This window comes from Hyla sarda, chromosome 5, assembly GCF_029499605.1.
Source record: "Hyla sarda isolate aHylSar1 chromosome 5, aHylSar1.hap1, whole genome shotgun sequence".
NCBI lineage: Eukaryota > Metazoa > Chordata > Amphibia > Anura > Hylidae > Hyla > Hyla sarda.
The window spans coordinates 254,196,021-254,216,022 of NC_079193.1; the positions used below are offsets into that span (position 1 = coordinate 254,196,021).

General features: G+C 42.7%; 1 protein-coding gene across 3 annotated transcripts in view; it reads right to left on the bottom strand.

Annotated features, from left to right (window-relative positions):
* The window catches only part of RNMT (RNA guanine-7 methyltransferase), a 68,481-nt gene that overhangs the window by 20,470 nt on the left and 28,009 nt on the right, over nucleotides 1-20,002 (bottom strand). For 2 of the 3 annotated variants that reach the window (XM_056521498.1, XM_056521496.1), the window contains exons 7-8: nucleotides 16,137-16,318; nucleotides 9,096-9,260 (exon numbers count right to left, since the gene is read on the bottom strand). In XM_056521498.1, coding sequence (XP_056377473.1) covers nucleotides 9,096-9,260; nucleotides 16,137-16,318 — 347 coding nt within the window. The remainder of the gene's footprint in view (nucleotides 1-9,095; nucleotides 9,261-16,136; nucleotides 16,319-20,002) is intronic. The other variant, XM_056521497.1, reaches the window with a different exon arrangement.

Sequence of the window (20,002 nt, forward strand, 5' to 3'; positions counted from 1 at the left end):
AGGACCCAAACAACAGAAGGTGGCTAGACCGGCTGTCGCCGAGCCATACATGATTGCATAAACTCCTCAAACAGAGGAGTGTGCCAAGTTTGCATGAGCAGCAGCAGATAACCAAGAAACAGGAAGTGAGCCAGGCCGAGCTAGTGGGCAGTAAGCACACAATCATAGACAGTGAAAGGCTCTTCTGAACGCTGCAGCAAAAAAAAAAAAGAAAAAACACAAGGGCTCAGCCAGATACCCCACCCTATATATCGTGGGAAAAGAGTGATGGCTCCATATCGGCAGTAGAAAGCTAAATAGTCCCCCTATCGGAGGGGAAAAAACAAGCGGTGGTCGAGATGAAACTCAGGCACTGACTATGTCAAGCTCCCTGATCCCCGTGCCCCCTGAGGAAAAGGGGATTGTCAAAGTGCGCCAGGCACTGTAGGAGCAGGTAAATACCACCCTACGGCAACGGGACGAAGCCCCCAGATACTCTGCGACAACATATTGAGGTACAGAGGAGCCAATGTGAATCCTCAGAGATCAGAATCCTGGACACTGGTGCTGGGCAAGGATATAAAGTCATAACTACGAATGCAAGTAAGAAGCACACACAGCAACCAACTGCGTAGAGAGGGATACCCCAACGGGATGAAACCATGGACCAGATTGGTGCCAACGGAGCTATCACGGTCGTGACTAAAGCAACAGAGCAGGCACCTGCAAAGGAGCCAAGGAAAATACCTGTAGAAATTGGGGGGGGGGGGGGGGGGGGTTGAACCGACTGTCGCGCCATCAGGCCCCATGTCAGAACTGAACAGAGGTGCTCAACCGCGACAGACCTGTGGAAACAAAGATCACAGGAAGGTCCGAGGCACACAGACATGGTTAACTCACAACAGTAGTGGGGTACCAAGACTGCGGACACGAAAGAAACCGCAGGCATCCAAAAATCTGACAGTATGGAAGACAGGCTCAGCACCCAATAGTGTGTCACAACCATGCCCCTAGCAGACCAACATGGCATGCTTAGAAAGGGGAATTGAGAGTGCTACTGTTGCTGTGAAAGGCCATGTAAACTGAAGGAAACGCCCACACCCCATCTCCTAGTGGCGTTACACAACAGGACTGCTGTTGCAGAGGCAAGAGATGAAGGATGTATGTGGGAAAGGAAACATGTAGACAGTCTGACTTACAGATATAAAGGTCCAAAAAAAGACAGACACACTAGCCCCGATTTACTAAGAATGTAGGGGAAGATTTATCAAAACCTGTGCAAAGGAAAAGTTGCCCAGTTGCCCATAGCAACCAGTCAGATTGCTTCTTTCATTTTTCACAGGCCTTCCTAAAAATGAAAGAAGCGAGCTGATTGGTTGCTATGGGCGACTGGGCAAGTTTTCCTCTGCACAGGTTTTGATAAATCTCTCTGGGAGTGTTTATCTTGGAGTGATTTCAGGTTTACTCTGAGTATTTTTCTCCCTGATTTACTAATCTGTCGCCTGTCTTTTTTTTTTCTGCCGCAGGGAAGTTATCTGTCTCCCTTATCTGTTTTTTTTTTTTTGTATCGAACAGAGTTATTAAGCAGGGGAGTGGGCGGCATGCTCCTCCCCAGCCATTTACAGTGTACTTTTACTTTAATTTTTTTCAAATAGAAGAGCTGCGGTGGGGAAAGATATATAGAATTGCTGGGGGGTTTGTACATGTCTGGCTTCCCGCAGCTTTTATATATCGTACCCCCCTGCTGAGCTATATGTTTTGTCCCCCACCGTGCATGTACCCACCGCAGCTCATATATATTTTTTTCCCCCGGCGCTATCTTATGCCCCCCGCAGTGTATAATATTAATATATTATATATATATATATATATATATATATATATATATATATACATACATATATATATATATATACACACACACACACACACACACACATATATACAGTGACCCCCCCCCCCCCCCGACCTACAATGGCCCCGACATACGATCATTTCAAGATACGATGGCCTCTCAGAGGCCATCGTATGTTGAAGGCAGCATCAACATACGATGCTGTTGTATGTCGGGCCATCGCATAAACGGCTATACAGCGGAGCAGACTGCTTCAGCTGCCACCGGATAGCCGTTTACGGTGCCCCGTGTGGTCCGCTGATGATCACTTACCTGTCCTCGGGGCTCCGGCGCGTTCTCTTCAGGATCCCTGCATCGTTGGCGCTCGCCATCATCAAGTCGCTGCGCACGCCGTCCCGTCATCCAATAGGAGCGACGTGCGTAGCGACGTGATGGCGGCGACGGAGAGCGAGGATGCCGGGGAAGCAGAGGCCTTGCCGGAGCGTCGGGGACACCTCGGGGATGCGGCGACAACGATGGACGGCGACATCAAGGGCAGCGGTGACTGTCCGGAGCGGCGGGGACACGCGAGAACAACCTTTAATACCAGTGGTCTTAAACCTGCGGACCTCCAGATGTTGCAAAACTGCAACTCCCAGCATGCTGGGTGTTGTAGTTTTGAAACTTCTGGAGGTCCGCAGGTTGTAGACCACTGTCCTATACTTTACATTGCACGGATCTCTCAACATACGATGGTTTCAACAAACGATGGTTCATTTGCAACGGATTACCATCGTATGTTTGGGGACCACTGTGTGTGTGTGTGTGTGTGTGTGTGTGTGTATATGTATGTATATATATATATATATATATATATATATATATATATATATATATATATATATTCACCCCCCCGCTATCATATGCCCCCAGCAGCGCATGTATATATATGCATATGCCCCCCGCAGGGCAATCATAAGCTCCCGGCAGCGCTATGATTGACAAGCATTCTATTAGCAGTGCATCTGGCCGGGAAGCCAGCTGCCCGATGCACTGCTAAAAGAATACTTGTCATTCATAGCGCTTCAGAGGCATATGTGTATAGAAGCGAAGTGGGGACCAGACATATAGTGTTATCTGACCCCCACAGCACATCTATACACATATGCCTCTGAAGCGCTATGAATTACAAGTATTCTTTTAGCAGCGCATCGGGCAGCCGGCTTCCCGGCCAGATACGCTGCTAATAGAATGCTTGTCAATGCTTGCCAGATGCACTGCTAATAGAATGCTTTTCAATCATCGCGATGCCGGGAGCTTATGATTGTGCTGCGGGGGGGGGGGGGGGATATTATATATATATATATATATATATATATATATATATATATATATATATATATATATATATATATATACACACATACACACACACAAGCGCTGCTGGGGGCGTATAATAGCGTGTGGGGAATATATATATATATATATATATATATATATATATATACATACACACATATACACACACACATGCGCGCGCTGCGGGGGGCATAAGATAGCGCCGGGGGGGGGATATATATATATTTACATGCGCTGCGGTGGGTATATACAAGACATATAGCGCAGCAGGGGGGCAAGATATAGAGAAGCTGTGGGAGTCAGACATATAAAAAAAAAAAAAAAAACACAGCGATTCTATATATCTTTCCCCACCGCAGCTCTTCTATTTGAGAACCCTGCCGGGATCCCTGAATGGCTCTTCAGTACCGGCCTTTCAGGGAACCTGGCGGGGAATTTGAAAATGAAAGTAAAATAGATCGTACATCGCTGGGGAGTGGAGCATGCCGCCCGCTCCCCTGCTTAATAACTTTTGATGGGATCGAGTCTCAGAAGTGCGACTCGATGCGATCAATCCCTCAGCCCCTTTACTACTACCCCCAACATGGAACAGACCCCTTTTCCATGATGGGGGTTGGATTTATTCAGTTTTGGCTCAGAGCTGTCGGGTTTTGGTGAAGAAAATTCCCATTTCCTGTGAGTTTTTCATCATACTCCGAGGGTTTTTTCTTTTTTGTCGGGAACACACCCCTTTTTGGGATAACCACGCCAATTTTGACGGGTTTAAAAAACACTCTGAGTGATGATATCTTTTGTCGAGAAATTGTGTCGCATGGGCTATGCGAGACAAATTTGGTCGCACAACCTGACAAAAAGAGTCGGGTTGACATTAGTAAATCAGGGCTACTGTGTGGCACTTCACATGGAAAGTGAGTAACCGGGCTGCAGTCGTGGGAGCGGCAAGAATGGGGGAGATCACCTGGTGCAACTATGCAGATAGAGTCTGGCTATATGGCATAGGGACCATGGCCACATCGGGTCCCGCATCCAGAACCACACAAAATGGGTCACCAGCCGTCAGCCGTGAGAAAGGCAGGCATGTAGAGAGGGACCTGGTAAAGTAGAGAATCCTGCGAACAAGTATTTGGTGCATTGTACAGGGCAAGTGAGCAACATGGGGTAACTACGCCATGGCAGTGGGTTACCTGAACTTCTGTCCATGGTGTCGGAAGTGTATGGTAGCTGACCCGACATAGTAGGAACCATGCAGACAACCTGACTGGTATAGAATTCCTGAACTAAGCCTACTTTATCAGCTCCAAGGTAGGGGATAATAGCGGGCTGGGATAAAGGGCTCCTGCCGGGCTACTGCCTCGGGAGCAAAGAGCACTGTATGCTTACCTAGTTCTTGGCTATACTCACCTCGGGCATCTTCAGCTGCAACAACATGGCGCAAATGGAGGTAAGCAGGGGCAGTGGGGGACCTCCAGGCGATAGCCGGTGTCGATAAGGAGTTGACAGCCCATACTCTTCTGCACCCCTTTGTTGCATGTGGGAGATCAGGTAGTGCCATGCGCCTATCACCCAACCTAGAAAAGTAACAAATGAAAAAGAACCTAACTAGACATACTGAACTAGAAAATAATAAAATAAACAAAAGACTAGGTCTGGGAGAGCTCCCAGACATGTGTCTTGCCTCCTGCTGCACTTGCTAAAACCAAATACCTCACTTCCAGTGAGCAGGTATATCCTGCCAGGGAGGAGCCGACTTTTTTTTCCTAGTGTCAGTGCTTCCTAGTGGCAAGAGCATATACCCATCAGTAAAGGTGTCCCCCAATTAAGAGTGACAGAAAAATCCATAACTCATTTCCATCCACAGACCCATATGAAGACTTGTTTTTTGGCCAGTTGTACTTTGTAATGACATCAATTATTTTATCATAAAATGTATGGCAAAACCATAAAAATATTTGTGTGGGGAAATTGAAAAGAAAATCGCAATTCAGCAAATTTTGGAAGGTTTTGTCTTCACGCTGTTCACCTTACAGTAAAAATTACATGTTCTCTTTATTTTGTGGGTCAATACGATTACAATTATACCCATGGCTGCATGCTTTTCTATTACTGTACCACTTAAAAAAAAAAATCTCAAACTTTTTTTTAATCCTTTGAAGACGCAGGACGTATATTTACGTCCTGTGCTATCTCCCGATTTGTGAAGCGCGTTCAGCCAATACCCATCAGAAACCAGGACCTGCGGCTAATACCGGACATTACCGATCGGCTGATGTCCAGTATTAACCCTTTAGACGTTGCAATCAAAGTTGATTGCGGCGTCTAAAATGGGAGATTACCGTTAGCTCAGTGGGCTGTTCGGGACCACCACGGTGAAATCGCGGCATCCTGAACAGCTGAGAGGACAGCAGGAAGCACCTTACCCTGCTCTTTGCTATCCAATCGGCGTTTCATTGCTCCAAGCCTGAGATCCAAGCTGGAGCAATCGAGCACAGATTACACTAATATGTTAAAAAATGTGATTTAATCTCTTCAGTAATAAAAGTTTGAATTACCCCCCTTTTCCCATAAAAAATGTAAATAAAAATAAACATATATGGTATCGCCACGTGCGTAAATGTCCGAACTATAAAAATATGTTAATTAAACTGCACCGTCAATGGCGTAAACGTAAAAAAAAAATTGTATACCCTAAAAAAAAAAAAAAAAATGTATAAGACGCGATCAAAAAGTCCCACCAAAAGAAAAATGGTACCAATAAAAACTCCAGGTCACGGCACAAAAAATTGAGCCCTCATATAGCCCTGTATTTGGAAAAATAAAAAAGTTATAGGGATCAGAAGATAATTTTACACACAATAATTTTGGTGCATGTAGTTATAATTTTTTATAAAGTAGAAAAATAAAACAAAACCTATATAAATTAGGTATCCTTGTAACCGTATGGATCTACAGAACATATGGTGTAATTTTTACCGAAAAGTGCACTGCATAGAATCGGAAGCCCCCAAAAGTTACAATACAAAATGGTGTTTTTTTCTCAATTTTGCCCCACAAATATTTTTTTCTAGTTTTGCCGTAAATTGTGTGGTGAAATGATTGATGTCATTATGAAGTACAATTGGTGCAAAAACTAAGCCCTCATATGGGTCTATATGTTCAAAATTGAAAGAGTTATGATTTTTAGAAGGTGATGAGGAAAAACGAAACAAATCCTTAAGGATTTGTAACTATGTAACTATGTAACTATGGGTTAACAAAATAAGTATGAATTACTACTGAATCAGGCGGGCTGGCCAAGTGGCATTTTTTAAAATTTATTTATTTTTTGCAATTTGTCCCTTTTTTCTGTGTTTTTTTTCTATAATGTTAGTGAAGGGACTCGCAAGAGACAGAGAACCCTTGACGCGGGTTGTGAGCGTGCTTATTTTGCGCAAAATATTAACTAATATCTCATGTTTATCATATAAAAGAAAAAAATATATATATTTTTTGTGATGTGGCCTGGCCTTGTGATGCTGGGGGAGCCCGGGGTGTCAATGTGTTTGTGGGTTGCACATATAAGATGGTGGGCAGCCCGCTTGATCGTATAGTATGAGCATCACTAATAGGTTGTAAGCCAGCATGGTGCACTACAGGTTATCATGTTACTGCCACCCTGTATATGCCTTATCTGTGTGCAATTTTAATGCTAGGCAATTACCCCCATCATGAATAGAAGGTGTGTGAGTGGGGTTCATCAGTATTTTGCACCTGTGCGACCTCCCCTTATTTAGCATTGTGGCTAATCTGAATCATCATGGGAATAGGTGCCTAGCCTGCCCTTGTATCAGTAACCAGTAAATTATCAGATCCCCGCGACAGTGCTGCGGACGAGCTGATCATCTATTTAAACGCCCGCATTGCCGCAGATGCCGTGATCTGTATTGAGCACAGCATGTGAGGGCTTAATGGTAGACATCAGCATGATCGCTGATGTCTGCCATTACCAGCAGTCATGTACAGGACGTAAATGTACGTCCTGGAGCGTTAAATACCAGCATACCAGGACGTACATTTATGTACTTTGTCCATAACCCGATAACGACCATGGACGTCTATGCTCGTCCAATGGCCGTTACCGGGGTATGACGCGGGCTCCCGACTCGAGCCCGCGTCATACCGGCCAGCCCCCAGCTGATTCCTGTAGCTGGGGGCCGGCGTTAATAGCCGACATGCGGCCGGCTATTAACCCTTTAGATCGCCGTTGTCAAAGTTGATAGCGGCGTCTAAAGGTGCCTGTATACAGTCCCTGGTGGTCCAGTGGGGTGGATTGCTCCCCCGCAGCGCGATCGCAGGGGAGCGATCCACTGCTGAGGTAGCCTGAGGGCTTACCTCTCCTCCTGTGTCGGCTCCGGCTCTCTGAATGATAAAGCCTGGCAGGACCAGGCTTTATCAATCGAGCGCAGAGCACACAGATGAATGGGATTGTATGCAATCCCATTCATCTGTATGAGGAATCAAATGATTCCTCCTAAAAGTCCCCTAAGGGGACTAAAAGTGTAAAAAAAAAAGTTTAAAAAAAGTTTAAAAACACACATTAACCCCTTCTTTATTAAAAGTTTAAATCACCCCCCTTTTCCCAAATTCCATATTAAAAATATGTAACCATAATAAAAATAAACATATGTAGTATCGTCGCGTGCGTAAATGTCTGAACTATAAAAATATATCATTAATTAAACCGCACGGTCAATGGCGTACACGCAAAAAAATTCCAAAGTCCAAAATAGCGTATTTTTGGTCACTTTTCATACCATAAAAAAAGGAATAAAAAGCGATCAAGAAGTCCAATCAAAATAAAAATGGTACCGATTAAAACTTCAGATCACGGCGCAAAAAATGAGCCCTCAAACCGCCCTGTACATGGAAAAATAAAAAAGTTATAGGGGTCAGAAAAGGACAATTTTAAATGTATAAATTTTCCTGCATGTAGTTATGATTTTTTCCAGAAGTGCGACAAAATCAAACCTATATAAGTAGGGTATCATTTTAATCGTATGGACCTACAGAATAAAGATAAAGTGTAATTTTTACCGAAAAATGTACTGCCTAGAAACAGAAGCCCCCAAAATTTACAAAATGGTGTTTTTTCTTCAATTTTGTCGCACAATGATTTTTTTTCCGTTTCGCCATAAATGTTTGTGTAAAATGACTCATGTAATTCCAAAGTAGAATTGGTGGCGCAAACAATAAGCCCTCATATGGATTTTTAGGTGCAAAATTGAAAGGGTTATGATTTTTAAAAGGTGAGGAGGAAAAAACGAAAGTGTAAAAACAGAAAAATGCTTGGTCCTTAAGGGGTTAAGGGGTTATAACAATATTTTTAACTTAAAGTTTGCAATTCATGACTATATAAATTGGATATCGTTGTGCTCATACTGACCTGATAAATATACAGATAACTTGTCAATTCTACCGCACAGTGAATGGCAATTAAAATGCCATCCATATAGAATACTGTGGTAACGATCAACTAGTTACTCATAAAAACACCATACATACTGTATACTAGCAACTAGTTATCTTGTAGTTTAGTGTTCCCTAAAAATAGTAATTAAAGGGTCATCCAGGAATAGAAAAACAGACCTAATTTCTTCCAAAAAAAAGCACCACACCTGTCCGCAGGTTCATTGTGGCATTTCAACCAGGCTTCAATAGAACTAAGCTGGAAAACCACAACCAACCTGAAGGCAAACGTGATGCAGTTTTTTGAAGAATTTAACTCTGTTTTTGTATTCTTGGATATTTCTTTTGATTACAGTTTCATCATTGACTATCAGTATCCTATTCTGGATTATATATAATCTATACAAAGTATGGTACTTAAGGCTTTCAAAAATACTACTCCACAATATATAAAAAAAAAATAAAAAAAAAAACCACTTACTCTACGAGTACTGGGAAGTACACCAGAAATTCAGGGACATTAACCACACCTTCTAACTTAAAATCATATTTGCATCCAAATAGTGGGTAGTTCCCCTTTTCTTGAAAAGTCACACTATATACATCATTCCCAAATGAATTTGTATCAGAAGCTTCAAGGCGCTTCCTGTAAAAGAAAAAAAAAAACATTTACTTAAATTTATTCTTATACCTTTTAAAAACCAGGAAAATATAGTAAAAAACTCTTTGTGAACTGCAAAAGAATTGAAGTGCAAGAATCTTGTCCACATTGATACATAGAAAAGAAATGGGCCAGTTGGGGATCTTTTGCTTTTCTCGGTATCACTACAATAATTGCGTCTCACATCGAAGTGGGTAAAATCCCTCTCTCTAAGGCTGGGTTCACACCACGTTTTGTACTTACGGTTCCCGTATATGGCTGGGGGGAATCGCAGCGCCCGCACTCAGCCGTATACGGGAACCATATTTAATGCATGTCTATGAGCAGACCGGAGTGAACCGCAGCCTCCGGTCGGCTGCGTTTTCCCGACCGCAGGCAAAAACGTGGTCGACCACATTTTTGTCTATGGTCGGGAAACCGCATACGGCCGAAAACGCAGCCGACCGGAGGCTGCGGTTCACTCCGGTCGGCTCATAGACATGCATTAAATACGGTTCCCGAATATGGCTGAGTGCGGGCGCCGTGATTCCCCCCTCCCCCAGCCGTATACAGGAACCGCAAGTACAAAACGTGGTGTGAACCCAGCCTAAGGCATCTCTAAAAGTTCAAATAAATGAAGTAGGAGTACAACTCTGAAGCTTTTATAAATCTCTGATGGTTATTCATCTATCCCTGGTGCGTAATTTGACATAGTTGTAAATGCTATTTCTAACTCTTCCATGGTCAAAGGCCCTTCTAAAAACTTACAAGGTTCACCAGATAACCTCAGCAGATTAGCTGTCATCAGAAAACTAGAGCTCCTCCGGCACTGATGTACTCCTTTTATTATAAAGGGAAGTATAATATTTCAGCAGCCAGGGTTGATGCCTGGCATTGACCCTTTAAACGCCAATAAAAGTTGGATTGCAGCATCTAAAATTGAAGTAAAAAACTATCCCAGCAGCTCAGCGGAGCTGAAATCGTGCTGTCCCAATCAGCTGAGAGGATGGCGAGAGGGCCCTTTCCTGCCCCGCACCATCTGATTGGTGATCCTCTGATGTCTCCAGTCTCTGCAGGCTGGAGCAGCAGAGCACCGATAACATTGCTTAATGCTGAGTAAAAGCTCAGCATTGAACAGTGTACGCAATCGCAACGGAAAGAAGAAAAAAAAAAGTAAATAAATTTGAAGAAGCCCCTCCCCTAATAAAAGTTTGAATCACCCCCCTTTTCCCATTTTATTAATAAAATATTATAACCAAAAATAAAGATAAACATATGTGGTACCGCCGAGTCTGAACTATTAAAATATAAAGTTAATTAAACCACTCAGCCGATGGCGTACTAGTAAAAAATACCGAAGTCCAAAATTATGGACTGGGGGGGGGGGGGGGGCGGTTGGGGGGGGCGGTCACGGTGCGGTGGGGGCGGCGGGGCATTATCGGCTTATCGGCAAGGTAATTGCCGATACCAATAATGCCCAAAGTCGTGATTATCAGCCAATAATACGGCCGATAAATCGGCCATACCGATAATCGGTCGATCCCTAGTTAGGATTTTTTTTTTTCAAGTATTACAATAAAATAAAACCTACATAAATTGGGTATCCTTTTAACCGTATGGACCTACATGAAGATAACGAGTCATTTTTACTTAAAGTGCACTGCGTAGAAAAGGAAGCCCCCAAAAGTTACAAAATGGCATTTTTTTTTATTTCACTCTTAATAGGTTTTTTGGCTTCGCCACAGATTTCTTTATAAAATAACTACACTTGGTGACGCAAAAAACAAGGCCTTATATGGTTCTGTAGGTGCAAACTTGAAAGTGCTATGATTTTTAGAAGATGAAAAAACGAAAGTTCAAAAACGACAAATCGCCTGGTCCTTGTCCAGAGTAGCAGCAAATCCACACAGCAATCCTCTCCGGCTCTGGACAGTTTCTGAGACAGACACAGGTATCACCAGAGAGCACTGTTGTCAGACAAAAGAACAACTCAACTTCAGCAGCTGATAAGTACTGGGAGGATTAAGATTTATTTAATAGAAGTAATTTACAAATCTGTTTTACTTTCTGGAGCCAGTTGATATGAAAAAAAATATAGTTTTTTCATGGAATACCCCTTTAAGGCCAAAATGGGCTTAGTCCTTAAGGGGTTAAAGGGGTACTCCGGTGAAAAACTTTTTATTTTAAATCAACTGGTGCCAGAAAGTTAAACAGATTTGTAAATTACTTCTATTAAAAAAATCTTAATCCTTCCTGTACTTATTAGCTGCTGAATACTACAGTGGAAATTCTTTTCCGTTTGAAACACAGAGCTGTCTGCTGACATCACGAGCACAGTGCTCTCTGCTGACATCTCTGTACATTTTAGGAACTTTCCAGGGTAAAAGGAAATCTCCATTGCAAACATATGCTGTACTGGACAGTTCATAAAATGGACAGAGATGTCAGCAGAGAGCACTGTGATCATGATGTCAGCAGATAGCTCTGTGTTTCAAAAAGAAAAGAATTTCCGCTGTAGTATTCAGCAGCTAATAAGTACAGGAAGGGTTAAGATTTTTTTAATAGAAGTAATTTACAAATCTGTTTAACTTTCTGGCACCAGTTGATTTACAAAAAAAAAAAAAAATTTCACCGGAGTACCCCTTTAAGGATAGATGTATAAGTATTAATTTCCCCATAATTATCTTTAAGTAACTAGATGTAAGGGGGTCCCTTCTTGGGCATTCAATACACTAGATAACATAGCCAACCATTCCGCCTTCCACAAAGAGTTTCTGTTACTGAAACATCCTTCTGGATGCTTCTAAAAGATTAAAGGAGAACTCCGGAATATAAAAATTGTCGCCCATAGAGCCGGCAGTAAAAAGTAAAGATGTACATACCTTCCTCCGCTTCCCTGGGGCCTTCGGTAACCGGCTCCGGCCTCCCGTGATCCTCTTCCTGGTTGCCGGTGGTCGGAGAGTCTTACTGCGCTCAGCCAATTGCCGCCTGCGGTGAAGTCCCGACTCAGCCGGCGATAGGCCGATAGGCAGAGTGACGTTTTCGGCCCCAGGTGCCGGTGTAGTGAAAAATTGTGTCCTGAAGCGTTTTCACACTGCAATCGCCGGCTGAGTTGGACTTCACAGCGGCTGGTGATTGGCTGAGCGCAGTATGATTCATCCGACCACCGGCAACCAGGAAGAGGATCGCGGCAGAGACCGGAGTCGGTTACCGGAGGCCCCAGGGGAGCGGAGGAAGGTATGTACATCTTTACTTTTTACTGCCGGCACTATGGGCAAAATTTTTATATTCCGGAGTTCTCCTTTAAGTCTCAGAGCAGACAAAATCAAGATCATATAATTCCCAAACTGCTCTGAGGGTTCATCTATAAATAATACCTCTGCCTTACACATTTCATCATGTAGCGTGTCAGTAGCTTCTGATATTTTGGCCTTTTTCCAGGCAGTAGATTTAGTAAGTATCCCTCCTAAGATATACTTTCATAGCTTCCCAAACATAACTTCTAGTAGTTCTTCTAGCATTATCCTCAAAATATTCCAAAGTTTGTACCTTAAAATTAGCATAGTGTTTAAATTTCCACAAATTAGATAAAAGTTTAGAGTTTTTAATTCTGGGGGAGGAGCATGTGAGCGGACATGTGAAGGAGACACCGCTCTAACCGCCCGGTACAGCCAGCCAGAGGAACTATCCCTCACTCCAGCAATGATGTGGCTGCTGGTGTTGGGTAGCTGTTGCTGCAGGGCCCTGTTGACACTGATATTGCCGCTTACAGAGGGGTGTAGATGGAGGGTGTTTGACCAAGCAGGAGAAGAAGAAATGGTGGAGAAGCGAGGAGGACTGAGGTGCCAGCTGGAATGTTATGATTGACTACCCTGCCCTGAAGCAGTGAAGCGGTGGGTTGGAGCAGAGGAGGCTGCGACCCACGTGGGATGCCAAGACTCACGGAGTATAGGAGAGCAGAAGAAAGACGTCCAGATATGGGAGTGGTGAGAGGAGCTGAGCTCCAGTGCACATTACAAAAGTAACTTTGCGTTATTTTTAACTGAATCTAAGGAATTGGAACAGCGAGAAGACCTTGCCGAATAATTTACTGGTTTAAAACTGTGATTGTGTGCCTTAAGAACGCATTTTCTCCTACCAATACCCAACAACTATCCTGCTACTGTGAATTCAGCTATAAAGCCTTCATGCTCTAATATATAATAAACTTGTGCACGCTACTAATTAACATCTGCTGGCTATAATATCTAATAGTAAAGGTCTCCATGGACATAGGCAATATTTGAACTATCACCAATAAGGGAGTGTAAAAATTGGGTTTACTTACTAACAATCTGTTCCTTTATTGTTTGGTTACAAAACAATTACACAAAAGCTGCAATTAATTGAACTGTGAGGGGACCTTGTTGAAGAACGGAATGGTTTAAAACTGACTGTGTGCCCTAGGAACACATTTTTCTTCTATCAATAACTAATAACTATCCTGCTACTATGAATTCAGCTAGAAAGCCTTTATGTACTAACATATAATAACAAATGTGTGTACGCTACTAATAAACATCTGCTGGCTATAATATCTAATAGTAACAAAGGACTCTTTGGACATAGGCAATAACTGAACAACCTCCTAGTAAGGGATGGTAAAAACTGGATTTACTAACAACTAACAATCTGTTCCTGTATTGTCTGGTTATACAATCAACAATGATATAAGGATTGTTGGACCTTCAAACTGTTCTATTGCAACTTCCAGGAGCTATTTAGTCTTTGATTTTCTATTACTGTGTTTACTCTTCCCGGTCTTAACATCTAATAATAGACTTTGGTGTTATTCGAGTCTTTGGTTGTAATACTGACCTGAGCCGGAAGGTGAGGGGAAAAAGAGAGAGTAAAGATGACTGTTGAGGAAGAAGAATAAATTGGTCGTGGAGGATAGGATAATGGGGGGGTAAAAAGGATGCAGGGAAAGAGGATTCGGTGCCCGTCCGCATGTCGGGTGGTTGACATCGACTTGCCAAAAGGAGAAGGGAGTTTGAGCGGTGGGTGGAAGTTCAATGGAAAAATTTTTTAGATCCCCAGGGGCTAAAGGTGGAAAGGTGAGCCAACAGTAGCCGGGGGGGGGGGGGGGGGGGGGGCTGGGGGGGGGAAGGAAAAATAGTAGTGGAAAATTCTGAGGATGAGACAGAAGATGATGTTCAGGAAGAAGGGACAAAAGTAATGTTTAAAAGAAAAAACTGTCCGCTTTCTCCCCCCTCACTAACCAGCGGTACTGGTTGGAAGTGCAGGGGACTATGATCAGTGTGATGCTTACCATGCCCGGATCCGCCGCGCTGTTAGGCCCTAATCTTCTATTTTCGGGACATGCTAATGAGGTGCTAACTGGCACTGGCTGGACTAACCGGCACTCTGACGTCACTGCCGCTGGCCGCAGCGCCACCGAGCTCATCAATATTCCTCCCCTCTCTCCATTACAGAGTGGGGAGAAGAGGTAGAGGTGGCCGAAGGGGAGGAATATTGATGAGCTGGGCGGCACTGTGGCCAGCGGTACTGATGTCAGAGTGCCAGTTAGCCCGGCCGATGCCAGTTAGCACCTCATTAGCATATCCCAAAAATAGAAGATTAGGGTCGAACAGCGTGGCGGATCCGGGCACGGTAAGCATCAAATTGATCAGTGTACCCCGCACTACCAGTCAGTACCACTGGTTAGTGCGGGAGGAGAAAGCTGACAGTTTCACTTTAATAAAATATTTGAGGGTGTAGAAAAAACAAATGAAGCAAGAAGGGAGGTCCAAAATCAGACAGAGGTTAGACAGGATATGGTAACACTAAGGCAGACAAGCAAAAAGAAAAATAGCCAGCACAACAACCTAATACACGGGTGCACACTGCTATGGCAGATACAGAGTATACAAAAAAAGAGGATTGCAGCAGCACACATTGGTCAAAAATTGAGGCTCTTAGCGCACTTTTTGATCAAAACGTGTCCCCCATCCACCACGGGGAGGTGGCCTCATTTAGTATGGACCCTAGCACAAATTCTGAGCCTAACGCTCAAATATCCACTCACCTCTGCTGGGCATATAGCCTCTGACTGGGTGACATGCTGGATCCATAAACAATTTAAAACACCACCTGTGAAAAAGGGGGAGGGGTGCACAGCTAAAGAGGGTGCCATTCCCCCTGAGTTGTACAAACAAGCAAAAAAGTGTTTGTACAAAATCAAAAAGTGCGCTAAGAGCCTAAATTTTTTGACCAATGTGTGCTGCTGCAATCCTCTTTTTTGTATACTCTGCATACATTTCGGAAACGGTCTTTCAGTAATAAAAGCATACAAGGAAATAGTTGACGCAATTAATCAATAATTGGTGAACTAAAAGAGTCCAACAGTAAGGCTATGCATAAAGAGGATATCCCAATCAACAGTGGAAATCCAAACCCTCACAGATAAGAATGGGGGGTCCCTGCTCCATTCACCCACCATGAGATTTCTAAAGATGGCGGAGTACAGCTATCGTTCCATTTACCAAGTGGAAAAAGGGAGGCACGTTATAGGAATTGGTGGCGGACCAAGCTGTTAAGACACCCACTGATCAGATACTGATCATCCATCTTCGGCATAACCCCTTTTAATGACTAATAATAAAAGTAACTAATAGCAGTTTATTTTTTCTCTCATTGCCTCCGTCTCATCTTCCAACTCATCTCCTCACATTCTAGACTTGCCAAGGGCTGACAATCCAAACTTACAATTCTCTATCAACACTTCTTGCCAGAGCTGTCACAAGAGGATGCTTGTTTACCAGTCTTTGGCAGTGTAACGAAACAGACAGCTCATTTTTCTGAGCAGTTTAAGGAGCAATAAAAAGGATCAAGAACACTTACACCAGCTCAAAGCCATCTGGAGTAGTGCCGATGAAGTAGCCTCCAGGGCAAAGTTGCTCACAAGCATTTCTCAGCATCATGTCAGCCTGCTCATATGTCTCAAATGAATAATGATAAACAAATTGACAGCTGCAAATGTCAAAAGTGATGTTTGGATTCTTCAACTTCTCAGATAAAAGCTCCTAGAATAAATAAAAAGGAATTTAGGGAGATGTCAAATGGCTTTAAAGATTTTGTACATTTTAAAAGTTTTTGTTCCACTACTAAAACATTCTTTTATCCCTTAAATTTTTTAACCGAAAAGCCAAGCAAATTCAATAAAGATGCTTATATCGAAAGGACTTTGTGTATAACCTTGGCTCCATGCTGTCATCAGGGAAAGCCATCAAGTGTGCTGCATTAAGAATATTCTCATTTGATTGAACAGCGACTGCATGTGTTCCAAATAAGCTTTAATCCCCACACAGGAGTCTGATTGAAATCAAGTACAACCAAGACAATCTCTGTCGGAAAGGCCCAAAACCATCTATATAATATAAAACCTAACACACAATCATCACAGCACATCCTGAAGTTTTCCCCATAATAACTCCTGCTATGCACGTTACAAAACAACAATAAAAATTGAGATTCCTTCCCAGCAATTACGCAAATAAAAGAGCCATCACATGAAGAGAATGTATCCTAATGTGAAAAGGACTGGCCGATTGTTATTGGACTGCTGAATAGTGAGAGACAACAAAAGACCCTGAAAGAAGACAATAACATTAGCGATAACAAAAAAATAAATAAAAAAATAAAAAAATAAAAAGCCATAGGCTTTGAGGGTCAGCTTTTTAATGAGACTATTTGGACTCATTCTTAAATGTGCACTTTTCAAGGTGCTGATGCAAAAACATAGAAACCGACATGTCAGTAAGTGTGCATTTACCCCCATGTTTGTAATGTGCCTTATTGTTAAAAACCACACAACAAAGCTAGATAATCTTTTTGGGTAGGGTCACACCGGACATATTTTGCTGCTGTGGCATATTTTCCTACCCATTGAAGTTAATGGGTAACAAAATAAGTGTAGGTGATTTTGCTACATATTTACTTCAACGGGTAGGAAAATTTGCCATGTGTGACCCTACACTTAGGGTGTATACAAGTACAGTATCCTGTGCATATTTGAGGTGCAGGATTTGAAGATGCTTCACAGCTTTAAACCTGTATCTTCAAATGCTATGAATTAATTATGCACAGGATACTGTACATGTGAATAGACTTTTAAAGTGTACCAGTGATATTAGAGGAAAGAAAATAATGCTTTTAAGTGTTACTATGACATGCAGATGCTTTACATGTCTTTATAGGTGTCTAGCTTCTGTATTTGGATCAAATTCTTCTGTTCTGCAGCTCACTCATTCTGAGATCCACAACTCATGGAAGGGGCATGTCCGAGGTAAGCACTAAGCCTGCCATCACTCACTATGCATTCAATTCCTCCATAAGTCTGCTATGCATTCCTGGGTCTCTTTATCCAATCACTTCAGGCTTCTCTATAACCCTCTCCTCTCTGTTTTCAGACAGAAGTCAGACAGGACAGTAGTAGCATTGACTCTCTCAAGCAGTTTGTGCTATCAGACCAGATAGGACCTTCAGGTGCCCATGTTGCTGCTAACCACTGTATACAGGAACACCCTACAAGACCTGCTGTCTTACAGCTCTGACCCAATCATCAAGAATCACAATTTGGCTTTTGTCAAGGTTACTCCCAACCTTGCGCTTGCCCATTTTTCTTGCTTCCGTCAAGAAATTACTGTTACTGCTTTATTTCTGCCTAATACATCCCACCTCTTGACAGATCCCACTGTAACAAGATATTACATTTTTTTCACGTCACTAGTCAGTTATGTTGTTATGTTATGACTCATTGGTGTGCTATGCTTTTAACTTATCAGGGTATTTTTGTCAGTATTTATCATTTATCTACTAGAACCTGCAATGATCACCAGGGTCCCATTGCTCTCATGAGCCTGAATAAAGAAGCTGTAGAAAATGCATGCTGCCCCTCTATTCAAAGTCTATAGCACTGACAGAAACACAATTCGTGTCTATTTATCTGCCTCATGTCTATCCATCACACATCTCTCATAAGGAATAATGAAAATGTTTTCAGGTATACCAGAGCCTAGGCTTAATAGAAGATTCCTCTCCCATGATGTCCATTTTCCCCAAAAGGGTATATGGAGAGCAGTTCTCTCTATATGACTGTGCTACCTCAAATAACATTATTTGTGTAAATAGTGTCTACATTAAAAAGGTTTTGGATATGTCTTTATAGAGAAAGCAGCCAAACCTATTCAAAGTGTCAAAGAGTCCAAAGTTGTACACACACACACACACACACACAATTAACAAAAGGTTACACTCCGGCTCCAAGGAACCAGTAGTAGGAGTACCGTATTTTTTGCTGTATAAGACGCACTTTTTCTTCCCCAAAACTGGGGGGGGAGGAAAGTTGGTGCGTCTTATAAGGCGAATACACACTTATCGCGGCTTATGCCCTGTATTAACTCTTCAGATGCGGCGATCAAAGCTGACCGCCGCGTTGGAAGCGAAAATAACACTAACCCGGCTGTTCAGTTGGGCTGTTCGTGACCACCGCGGTGAAATCGTGGCGTCCCGAACAGATTACAGGACACTGGGAGGGACCTTACTTGCCTCCTCGGGGTGTCTGCTCCATGTCGGGATCCCCTGCATGGCCGGCGCTCTCCCGTCATCCAATAGGAGCGGCGTGTGTAGCGACGTTATGGTGGCGACGGAGAGCGAGGATACCCGGCAGCAGAGACGTTCCGGAGCGACGGGGACACCCTAAGGACACGGCGACAGCGATGGAGGGCGACATATACTAGTGGTCTTCAACCTGCAGACCCCCAGATGTTGCAAAACTACAACTCCCAGCATGCCCGGACAGCCAACGGCTGTCCGGGAATGCTGGGAGTTGTTGTTTTGCAACATCTGAAGGTCCGCAGGTTGAAGATCACTGTCCTATACTTTACATTGCATTTGGTTCAGAATCTTTATTTTCTAGATTTTTATCCTGTCAAATTAGGTGCGTCTTATATGCCGGAGCGTCTTATATGACGAAAAATACGGTAGTTTAATGCACTTACTGCATACCATTTATATAACATAACTCAAAAATAAAAACAGTAGGCAGCAAGCTGGCCACAGTGGCGGGACTGAAATTCCTACATGATAAATAGAAGTATTCAGTACTTAAACTTTAAGAACCAGTTTATGGCAGATTTTTTGCAGAAACTCCTTTCATCTGAATGGGATATTTCAGATGAATAAGATAGCTGCAAAAATGCCTTCATCAAATCTGCCGTGTCCATTTCCCCTTGAAATAATTATATGCATGTTTATTTACGCAGACATTGGATTTGTTAAACAAGGAAACAATCTGGCGTAGCTATTTGTCAAATGAAATCCCTGTGGGGGGAGAAAAAATGGAAATGGCAATGATCAGATGAATAATAGTCAAGCAAATCTGGTTTTGTTTTTGCTCTGTGTGAGCAGGAATAGGTTCAAGTAAGCAGCTGTAAGTAGTCACATTACAGACATGGTAAGACCGTTTGCTTGTTATTCCTATGAAGATGATTGTAAAATTTGAAATGAATGCAATTGTGAAATATGCTTAATGTAAAAAATTTCTAGAAAAAATAAAATAAAAAAAAAGGTATTAAGATCAAGCAAATATGAAAATTACAATCCATGGTAAAAAAGGAAAAAATAGGAGTACACTAACCAACACTTAGGAAGTTAAACATTTATTTAGTCTAGTTTATAAGCTTGTGCAGATCAGGTAGACATGAGAA